The 12,230-nt window shown below is 36.1% G+C and overlaps 1 protein-coding gene across 1 annotated transcript in view; it reads left to right on the forward strand.

Moving 5' to 3' along the window:
- The window catches only part of LAMA2 (laminin subunit alpha 2), a 448,946-nt gene that overhangs the window by 104,795 nt on the left and 331,921 nt on the right, over positions 1-12,230 (forward strand). The window contains exons 4-7 of the mRNA XM_029224020.1: positions 349-528; positions 3,441-3,530; positions 4,920-5,037; positions 10,364-10,542. Of these exons, the coding sequence (XP_029079853.1) occupies positions 349-528; positions 3,441-3,530; positions 4,920-5,037; positions 10,364-10,542 (567 nt within the window). The remainder of the gene's footprint in view (positions 1-348; positions 529-3,440; positions 3,531-4,919; positions 5,038-10,363; positions 10,543-12,230) is intronic.

Genomic DNA, 12,230 nt, shown 5'->3' on the forward strand with positions numbered 1-12,230 from the left:
TTAAATAATGTTAGGGCACAATAATTCTCAGAAAAAGAATGACTGACAAGAATTTATAGAAATCCTAGGACAGTCAAGTAGATGCAGTGCCTTGGAACAGAGAAATATGGGTAATTGCAGTATATACAACACACCTGAAATATAAGCAAATAAATTGCATGTATATGTACTAAAGCATTCATAAAATTTCTCAATTACTTCACTGCATTCCAGTAAGTAAATATGAACCTGTATCTGCCTGACTAACTGGGAGAAAGGGAGCTTAACTTTATTTTTCTAAGAAAAATTAAAACCAGATATTTAATTTTTGGTAACTTTAATTGTCAAATGATTTCCCACCTTGTGTAGATTCACATCTCTTTGATCAATGGGAGACCAAGTGCTGATGATCTGTCTCCTGAACTGCTAGAATTTACCTCCGCCCGCTATATTCGCCTGAGATTTCAGAGGATCCGCACCTTGAATGCCGATTTGATGATGTTTGCTCACAAAGACCCAAGAGAAATTGACCCCATTGTCACACGAAGAGTAAGTTACAATGAATCATACTGGAACTTGTGAATGATATTGCACCCATCGTTTTAATTGTCTGTTAAATAGTTTTAAAAGATATTTTTCAGTGAAGGAGTGAAAGACTTTGAAATTCCACAGACCTTCCTTTGTTTAAATCTAAGCTCTGCCACTTATTAGATGTGTAACATTTATCAAACTTTTAACATTTCTAAACTTTAATTTCCTCTTTGGTACAATGGAGATCGTAATGCCTAGATCATTATCTTAATTTTGAGGGCTAAGTTAGTTTTTCCACACTTTGGGTAATCCATACTACTATTATAATTGGCTTTGGGGGGTGGTGGTTACTACAGGAAGAGAATGAGCTTTGAAACATTTTTGGTTGCAACGCACACTAAGAAATACATTTTATATCATGACTCAGTACACACACACACACACACACACACATCCATCACACGACATCTTGATAACCTTTAATGTGCATAGATCAGCTGGTGATGTGGAAGTGCAGATTCGGATTCAGGAGGTCTAGGGCAGAGCTGAGAAACTGCAATTCTAATAAATTCCCAGGTGATATGGATGTCACTGTTCTGTGGACCATTTTGTCTAATTAAATAATTTAGTTTTATGCTTCATTAATGAATCACAAGGCACTGCTAGTTCAAAAGAGCGCTGCTATAGGAAAAAAGTGATTATATATACCATTTTATTTTCCTTTATGAATTGAATATCAGGAAAAAATGGTTATAGCATCCTTTCAACAGATCATTGAAAGTAGGAGCTACCAAGTGTTGTTTTCCAGTGTTAAACAGGAATTTGAGAGATTATGACATAGACGATCAGCCCAAGTTGCTATGAGTGATAACTGTTCTTTCTCCTATCCACGCCTCACCGTATTCACTGGTTTACTCATCTCCTTTATATGCTGCTACACAGCCAAGACACTATTACCAAGAGAGTCAGTTCAGCAGTAAATCCATAGAACAAATATATGCTAACAGCGGAGGAGAAAAGAGGATTGTAGGGAGATTGTGAGAAAAAGCATTGTTCTAGAATGACCCTACTAAGGTTAGACGGTTGCCACGAATTACCAAATTGCTGAACCGGCCGGCTGAATACTGAAGGGTGGTACTTTTCACAATTCCTGAGTACCCCTCGCATATTTTCTCTTCTCATTACTTAACTTACTCACACCTAACCTCTCCATCATTGCAAAATAACTTTTAAAGTTTTATTGTCCCCATGCAACACTTGTTGGATGTTTTAGTGCCCTGTATTTCCAAACCTGAAATAATTTTACCTTGTCTTATATTTCAGTATATTGTAAATTGTTTTATGCAAAAGTAATCATTATTTTTCACCAATGTTTAGATTCTTCACTTGTTAAAAAAACAGATTTTTAATTATAATTTTGGCATGACTTAAAAATACACACCAAGGAAGACTGAATAATTTTGAAGTGAAATTTAATCTTTCCTGACAGTATATCTATCAAAGAAAAAAATCAATGGAAATAAATGTGTTCCTTTTATCATCTTTTGCAGAAAGCAGAGAGGGGTTAGGGTGCACATCTATTATTTATAACTTCATTGTACATGAGCCTTTAAAATAGTGCAGTAAAAATCAACATATAAATATGTTTTTTGAAAGTACTCAAGTTCTGTAAACACTACATATAAATTTAAATATATAAAAATAGGATATTGAATTTTAGCTCCTCTTCATGACACAGAAATGAAGCATTGCACATTTATATTTAAAGCAAATTTCCCAATTTTAAAAACACCTACAAAACTACTGTATCAGCTTTCTGAGCAACTATCCCTGTTTGTATCTGTATTATAAGGTGATGAAGTTAGTGAAAAGCAGACTTTTTTATGTTTAAACTACACCTAAACTCCCTTGCAAGTTACAATAGTGTGAGGTCTAAGTATATCAAGTAAGATAAAGTAACAAAAATGTTATAAAAGATACTATACATAAATAGCAAAAACAAACAAAAAGAATTTTAAAAAGAAGTAAAGAAAAGAAGTAAATTGGAAAAGGGAATTTGTATTCAGGGAACTTTGTGTCCACCTACTTATTCTCACTAAATGTGTGGGGGTTTTTTTTAGTGTAAATAATTGGAATAATAGAACTGTCTACCATAAGATGGTTATTTGGATTCCATAAGGTAATATGAAGTACTCTCACAACTATAAAATGCTATATACAAATTAAGTAAAAATTTTTACATAGTCCTGTTCTGTAATTACAAATGATCTTTTAAAAATAACTGAGTAGATGAAAATAATTAGAAACAGTCCTGTTAACTCAGATAGGAAAGTAATTGCGTGGATATTTTAACATAATAATGAAAAAAAAGTATTCTGCACATCTAGTTTACTTCTCACATTATGTTAAATCAATCTTATAATTAATTTTCATTTTCTTCTTGATATGGTTAAGAAATGTGTTGTTATGAGCACTATTTCCCTAAATTTGTTGATTCTTTTCAAATCCATCAAGTAAAACAGTCTGCGTATGATTCATGAACACTGATGTTCCTATAATGATAATAAAAAAGGTTTTCTTTCTTTCAACTTTTATGAAGAATTAGTGCCCTTGCTCCGCCGCCCCATAACAATTTGCTCTCAATAATAAATACTCCAGCATGGAGTATTTGTACTGTGCAGTCCTTTGTACTGTCTGTAAGAAAGAAATTTCTAAAATGCCCACCTAACACAAATTAGAGGCATTCTGTCCCTGGGCTATGATTTCAATGTGAGGAGTTACTGGATACTTTTGTGAACCTTCTGTTGTTCTCTGGTGCTTCAAACTAAGGATACAAGCAGAAAGCCAAGTTTTTAACTGAATGTTCCCTTTTGTTGCTTTCACCTTGCAGTAGTCTTAATAGGATTTCTCTCTGGATTGCTTTTTTGCAGTATTACTACTCGGTCAAGGATATTTCAGTTGGAGGGATGTGCATCTGCTATGGTCATGCCAGGGCTTGTCCACTTGATCCAGTGACAAATGTATGTATATTTATAGGATGCTTTGGTAAAATGAAGCTCTGAACTGTAAAATGCTTCATGAGAAGCTTTGCTGACAGGGACGCTGTGAATGGGTGTCAGGCCCCCACTTAGCAGAAAGCCATGCCAGGGTGAAATAGAGCTGGCAGGTAGGATGATAGACTTTGAAGGCAGCCATCACAATATCAGAAAACAGATTAGTTTTCTTCCAAAAAGGCTCCAAACTGGTCTATATATTTTGAAACCTTTCTAGCTATGACAGCCAGCTGTATGATTTAGCTTTAAAGAACTCCTGTCATCAATCAACCTGACCCTTTCTTTTAAGAATTTTCATCAAAAAAATTAATGCAAACAAATGAAAAACGTACATGGAAGTAAATCTAAATGACCATGGAACCGGAGGCTGAGGTAGGACAGGGGCAGGAAGGAAGAGAGTATTCAAGAGAGCTTGAAACCGCCAGGTCAGAAAATGCTGGAATGGTTTTGGGTTGAATTTTTCATTAATGACAATGGACTAAATGAACATAACCTAAAAAAGAAGATGAATGAGCATCTGTTTTTCTCAGTCATAAATAAACTGGTGAAATAGAAAATCATCCACTTTATAGTGTATGGAAGAAATGTATTCAATAGTAAGATCAGTGAATGTAGCTACATATGTAAAGATTTCTTTTCCTACTAAAACTGTAATGCAAATGCTATTTCTCAAATAGTATTAGTTTTCTGACTAATGCATCATAGTATTACCTCCTCGGGAAGATTCAAACCCCTGGCATATTTTTCTGGGCAAGGTTGTGGTCCTGCTTTCTTCAGAGTGTGGGCACTGTCTATCAGGGGTATTGATGAGCAGTATTTCCCAAGCTTTGAGAGATCAGGCGGCAGCTTTGGAGGGCCAGTTCCATGTGATGAAATAAGACTGTACTCAAAACACACACAGACAGGAGATTCAGGCTTGGGGTATTAGATTTCTATTCTATCCATGCCCCTCCATGCCTAGGAATCTACTCTTTCCCCTCTTCCTACACCAAATGTTAATTGTACTTTGAGGGAATCCTTAAAATGGATACATCCCACCCAGAAGACCTGTGGATCTCAGGAATCAGAGAAGGGATTCTAGTCTTCTAGACTACTTCCAGCTGGTCCTCTTCTCTCTTCTGTGTCTGAGCCCAGTGATTCCAGAGCCAGCCTGGATCTCCCTCCCTAAGCTGGTGTTGATCAAATATACCCACTCCCAAGGCTGGCACCTCTTCCTTCCCAGACTGATGGGAGTTTTAGATTTTGGTACATAGTCTTGATGTTTCCTTTTCTCTTCATTCTACCTTTCAGGGGAAGCCCCTCATTTATGGTTCCAAAGAATGCTGAAAGTATGCTTTTTCCCCATTTTTTGACTAGAAATCCCGCTGTGAATGTGAGCATAACACGTGTGGTGATAGCTGTGATCAGTGCTGTCCTGGATTTCATCAGAAACCGTGGAGAGCAGGCACTTTTCTGACCAAAACTGAATGTGAAGGTATGTTCTGACAAGCCAGCACCATGGGTAATTCTTCCTTCCCTGGGACACAGGTGATATAAACATGTGCTGATTTCAGGTGAGCACATATTTCCGGTTCATATAATTTATCCAAGACAGTAGCTGGTAAGCTCTTTTACACTCCTGTTTTAGAGTTTTCAAGGTTTTTTTTTAATTTGACAAATATTTACAAAACACCCACGAATTTACCACTGTGTGAGAATAATGAGAAATAGATAAAAGCATAGTATACACTTACTGTCATCAGGGGTGAATCTGAAGCTTACAGCATAATATATATATACAAATGTAAATAAACATTCAATAAAACCTACAGGGTATAGAGATTAACCTTCTAAACACGTATGTTTATAAAATGGTTCTGAAACCAGTATAGCTCCAGATCCTTCTGCCTGTTCCCTTTGTAGTTCCTCCCCTAAATAGCTTAGGTAAATAGTAAATAGCTTTTGAGTACCCATCATCTAATAAATGGAGAAAAACCAGAGGGAAGAGATCAGACCCTACAGGTTAGAGTCAGTTTATTATCTGGGAAAGAAAGGACTCTGATTCATTAGTTATACTTATTAAAGGGTAGTGTTTGGGGGCAGTAGCTGGGAAGAATAGGAGAGTAAAACGTAACAGAGAGAAGGCAAGAAGTCAAATTTGTGGAGAAAGAATATTTATTTTAATAATAGGCATTAATATTTTAAATGTGTGGTTTCACATTGATAATGGTATAAAATGCTACTATTAGAAATGGTATCAGTGACAATCATTAGCATAAACTACGCTATAGTAATTATTGGACAGTGACAACCAAGAAAAAGCCGGTAATGAAAAACCATAAAACAACTGGCTATGCAAACATTTGCCAACAAATACTCATTTATACTTTAATATTATCACTTTTGAAGTTTTCCCTGAAGGGAAATACCCAAGAAAGGTAGCAGATGACTTTGTAGCCTAACATGGCCAACTGTCCCAACACAGTGACAGGGAAGCTAGAGAAACTTCTGTTTCTGGAGATCTGTTCAGGCCGAGACGAGACCTAAAAACAAAGACTTCTGCTGAACTATAAATCCGAACTAGCCAGAAAGCCCAATTCTATTGAATTCAAATATTAATATTTTAGTGAATCAGTCCTAATCACATTTTTTCAGTTCAGTAGGTGTATGTGGTCACCAAAACAGGCTTGGTAGCCATTTTAAACCAATACCAACCTTATGTATTTATTGAATAAAAATATTTATCATGTATCATGTGTCAGACAAGACACGTCCTTAAAATTATTGAATTGTAGCAGGCTTTAATCATAAAATATTCCCCAAACATAAAATACATTTTCTTTTCAGTTTAAGATTCTGCCTATCCTATCAATGTCTTGAGTCCCTTCATTTTCTGCACATATCTCTTTTGCCTTTTGAGTTGTGTCTGAGTGCTTGTGAAGATATTTTGGTTTAGAAATCACTCATTGTTACTGAGATGTATCTGAGGGAATGGGCCACCACTACCCAGTGTTGTAAGGGGGGGGTAGCAGATGCCCAGCCCTTGTTTTTTATCATCTGCCCCCAACCCCATTCCTGACAATCCCTCAGGATCTCTACAGCTTGTCCCGACAAGAGCAGACATTCACTCCTAAGACTGAATTTAAGTTAAATGACACCATGAATATCTCTTCTCAAACTTCCTTAAATTTAATTAATTTCTCTTCTGCTTGTAGAATATCAACAGTCACACGTGGAACTTTTGAGCATTTGAGGGTAGGGATTCTTCCTGTTGTCTCTAACATTCTATCACAAAGTTATCATGATGTAACGTTAAGTGGCTCTGCAGAATCCTTTACCGCTCTCCACTTGTGTGTATGTGTTTAAACAAGGAAACAGAAAGGATGGATCAGACTTATTAGCAACAGGGATGGACAAAGCAACACAGAAGGAAATTTCCACTTGCTGCTATATACATTTTTATAAAATAGTGTTATTATAAAACAATTTTATCTTTCTTTGTGGAAGAGATGGGAGGTTGTATTTCCAAACTGAGAAAATAATTTTTTCTTTTGAAATCCACAAATTAAAGATAGGGGTCTTAACCATAAAACCTTGTATAAATATTGTGCTTTTGGCAATGTACACATTCGTAAAAGCTTATATGAAAATTTTATTTTCCAAGTTGAATTGTGTTCCATTCACCTCTTAATATTTAGAAAAATCCTGCAACGTGACAAATCCCTCTATAAAATGAATAACTGCCTTCTAATTCATTTGAATTTAATTTCGACTTTTATCAATCTAGCTTATTTGAGGCAGGTTGTATCTCTAAAGTGCAAAGGATATGTATTCCATTGCTAAGCCTGTACTGACAGACAGTTTCTATCATGTGTCTTGGACATTCTGTGAAATAACAAACTGCTGATGACAGAGTGAAAAATGGCTCTTTGTGAGTAGATATTATCCATGTCCTCTAAGGCTATAGATGAAAGCTGTGCAGGCCCAGGACCTTTAAACAGCAGCCAAGGCTGTAGGAAAGGGCCCTCATACATGGAGTGTGAAAAGGACTGCTCCTCAGGCATCAGTCTTTACCTGCATTAGCTCATGGTTATAAGTACAGTCCGCAGTACTAGTTCTAGATAATGTGAGAATAAATTTGTATTCCTCTGTATTTCCCTCTAGTTGTACTTGTGGCAGAAATCTTGACTATTTCTTGCAATATAGCTTTACAAGATTTTTGAGAATTCTTGTGCATTGTCCTAAAACTGCTTGTGATGCCTAGTGACTTATATTTGTGACTACATGTCCCCTAGAATACATTGTGAAAACTCTCCACTAATATAGCAAGAGTACTGTATCTTAAATCAAAAGCCAACAAGGTGAAGAAGATATTTGCAACAGATAAGAAAAGGAGATAGTATCCTTACTATACGAAGAGATCTTCCATAGCAATAAGAAAAAAATTCAAAACAACCTGTTAAAAATGAGCAAAGATCAAAACAGACATTGCTCAGGAAAAAAATATGATATAACCATATAAAGAAATGATCACACTTATTTATAATTAAGGAAGTATCCATTAAAACAATAATAGTACTTTTTTTTTAAACTTACCAAAGTGTTCATTCATTCACTCAACATATGTTTGAATGCTCACCGAATGGGAAATGTTGGCAATACATAGTTTTGGTGAGGCTGTGGGGAAACAGTTTTATCCTATCTATCGGAGGGAGAGTAATCTGACATAGCATTTGCAGAGGGAATTTTTTCAAGTTAATTAAAATTAAAATTTCCCATGCCCCTTGACTAGAAATTGCACTTGCAGGAATTTAATCTGTAGATGGACTTGGATAGCTGTACAGGACATTTTATGATCCTTGTCTTTAGTAGCCAATTGCTAATACCACTGCTACTGACATTTATAGGGCTGAGTATTTACTGTCTCAGGCGTTCTGCTAGATGATCTGCATTCTCACCACAACCTAAGAGTTAAGTACCAAAATGACGCTAAGACTTGAACTGTCTCCTCAAAGTCACTCAGCTGGCAAATGGGGAGCCGTCTAACACCAGACCCCCACTCCTAACCCCGACCTCCATTGCCCTCCTGGTAGGTACTCAGTGTTATAAAGGAGAAATCTGGAAACAATGTAACTGCCCACTATTAGGCACCTAATTAATCAAGAAGTACCCAGTGTAGCCTTAGGGAAAACATAATACCAATAGAGAAGGAGCCATGCTATTTACTGTTAGTAAAAAGATAGTTCAGAACAGTATATAAATGTCCCCTTTTGTGGAATTAAAAAAAGATTGAGCTGTGTGCCACACACAGGCCCGTGCACGTGCATACACATGCACACATACGCACACACGTATAGATGTGGAAATCAATGCAAGGAGACCTAAGAAACTCAACATATGAGGAAAGACACTGCATAGTATATTTTTTGCCTAGTTGCCATCCTAAAATAAATTCTACCCATTTTTCAAAGCCTTACCCAATTCTTCCTGGGGAAGTAATTTATCATTCCTCTGAACGCCTGTAATGTGATATGAAAAAGAAAAGGAGAAGGAGAGAAGGGGGTTACGAAAACATAGAGGATGAAGATGAGGGGAAGTGGAACAGGGAAAATCATTTGGGAACTTATTTATAATGCATTATGCTAATGATTTTACGTGCATTTTAAACATCCCTACCTAGTAATTACTACTGGCCACTTCATGTTTTATATGGAAACTGAGCCTTAGTGAAATGAAGTTCCCTACCTCACAGGACTACTAAGGAGTGAAGAGGACACCCAAATCCAAGACTGGCACAAAATAGCGTGATCTCACCACTGAGCAAACCAGCTCTCATCTTGTCCTGATACCTTGGCACTTATCGTACAGCTTTTTCTTATCAGATAACTTGAAGGGATTGTGGTAGTGGTTAGCCCTGCAGACTCTGGAGCCTGACTTCAGAGTTTGGCTTACAATACTGACTTGGTGAACTTTTACTAGTTACTTCACTTCTCTTTGCTTGGGAGTCCTAATATATGAAAAGAGGTTAATAGAGTCTGTAAGTCACAAAACTATTTGAGAATTAAAATCAGTGGTAATAAATATAAAACATTTAGAACAGAATGTGGCATATAAAAAATCCCTAGGTTTTAGTTATGATTAGTAGTAAAAGAAAGGAATAACATTTGACTCTTGAACAACATGGATTTGAACTGCAAGGGTCCACTTATAGGCGGATTTCTTTCACTGAATGCAGGCAACAGTGCTACAGTACTACACAATCCGTGGTTGGTTGAATTGGGGGATGAGAAACCAAGGACAGGGAGGGCTGGCTGCAAAGTTATACTCGAATCTTCCATCGTGCAGAGGATTGGTACCCTTACCTCCTGCCTTATTCAAGGGTCAAGTGTATATACTAAGCATGCTTTTTACCCGTAGTATCTAACACAGAGGTTCACATATAATAATTATTCATTACAGATTACATGGATGTTAATCATTCAGTACCATACTTCAGTAATTTGTTTGTCGTAATAGGAAATTGTAGGGTGAATTATATGAAATATCAGTTTTATAAGATAAAATCAGTCAAATATTGGCAATTTCATATGCTTCAGCTTAATTTATGTTTTAACTATTTCAAGTTCCATTAAAACGTGCAAATTTATTAATATGTCTAATAAATCCAAGTACTTTCTAGATACCTTTGCATTGATTACATATATATACATATATAATGTAATATAATTTTCCATATGGTATAAAAATCTCTTATGTAACAAAATATTGTTTTTAAGTATATCTGAAATTAATGTTTATAAATTTATTTTTCCCTAATGCAGCCTGCAATTGTCATGGGAAAGCTGAAGAATGCTATTATGATGAAAATGTTGCCAGAAGAAATCTGAGTTTAAATATACATGGAAAGTACATTGGAGGGGGTGTGTGCATTAATTGTACTGGAAACACCGCTGGTATAAATTGTGAGACATGCATTGATGGTTTCTTCAGACCCAAAGGGGTAAAGTATGCTTTTTCTTTCATTAAGTGTTATTTTGGCTTTTTCAGACAGAGATGTATTATAGGGAAAAATAATTTTGATAGCTTCTCTAAATAATTGGACTTCAAATTCTCAAAGGTGACTAGAAATATTTCATAGTAGAAACTGTATAAATCTTTCAGGATGTGATATAAAATATTTCCATCTCTCCAGAAAGTCCCATTGTGCCTCATTCCAGTCAATCACCACCCCCAGGCAAACTCTGTTCTGATTTTTAGAGCATAAATTAGTTTTGCCTCTTAGTGAATTTCCTAAAAAAGAAATCATAAAGTACATAAAATTGTTGGTCTTCCTTTCACTCAATTTAACATGTTAAGATTTATTCATGTTGTACACATCAGTAGTTATTTCTTTTTTAAAAAAATTGCTAAGGAGTAGTCCTTTGCATGAACATATGTTAATTTTTAATCCATTCTCCTGTTGGTGGATATTTGGGTCATTTCCAGTTTTTGGTTAGCTCCTATAAAACAGTTTTATGTGAGTCTTTTTGTGGTCATGTGTTATTAACCTTGTGTAAATATCTAGGAGTAGAGTACTTGTTTCATAGGATAGATATATGTTTGACTTTGTAAGATACTGCCAACATTTTGTCAAGTTAGTAATACTGTTTTACATGTTCACCAAAAATGTATGTAAATTCTAGTTCTTCCGTATTATCTCTATTATTTGGTCTTGACTATCTTTTTGAATTAGCCATTCTAGTGGATGTGGGTGTAGTAGGTATGGCAAGTGGGTACTAGGCAATCACTAAGTCATTCCCATCAATGCTTGGTGCTACAGCAGATCTTCTATTATGAATTTACAGCAGATCCCATGGATTAAATTCTTATTTTAAGTGTTTATTGGCTATTCCTATATCTTCTCTTGTGAAGTATTTCTTCAAGTCAAGAAATTGTTCTTTTTTATTCTAGAAGTGTTACAATTTTAACTTTTAGGGCTATGGCCCATCTCAAGTTAATCTTTGTGTAGGGTATGAAATAATGATTGAGATCTATGTGGTTCATCTGTTGTTCCAGCACCATTTTTGGAAAAATACTTTCTTTTTCTCTTTTGAATTGTTTTGAGGCATTTTCTGAAAATCAGTTGATCTTTTGGGTCAACATCTGGAGCCCCAGTTCTGTTCCATGGATATATTTGTCCATATTTGTGCTAATGGCACACTATCTTGATGACTAGCTTTTTTTTTTTTTTTTTTTGCGGTACGCGGGCCTCTCACTGTTGTGGCCTCTCCCGTTGCGGAGCACAGGCTCCGGACGCGCAGGCTCAGTGGCCATGGCTCACGGGCCCAGCCGCTCCGCAGCACGCAGGACCCTCCCAGACCGGGGCATGAACCCGTGTCCCCTGCATCGGCAGGCGGACTCCCAACCACTGCGCCACCAGGGAAGCCCGATAACTTTAGCTTTAATAAAACTAGAATTCAGAAACATATGTGCACTAACTTTATTCTTCCTTTTGAAGATTGTTTTGGCTATAGTAGTTTCTTTACATTTCCATGCAAATTTTAGAATCAACTTCTCAATGACAGAAATATTAGTTGGGATTGTTGTATAGAATCTAAATGCAAATATGGAGAGAACTAACACTTTAACAATATTGAGTCTTCCAGTCAATGAATATAGTATATCTCTTCACTTATTTCTGTCTTCTTT

Source organism: Monodon monoceros, unplaced genomic scaffold, assembly GCF_005190385.1.
Source record: "Monodon monoceros isolate NGI ecotype Baffin Bay Population unplaced genomic scaffold, NGI_Narwhal_1 Super_Scaffold_15, whole genome shotgun sequence".
Classification (NCBI taxonomy): Eukaryota; Metazoa; Chordata; class Mammalia; order Artiodactyla; family Monodontidae; genus Monodon; species Monodon monoceros.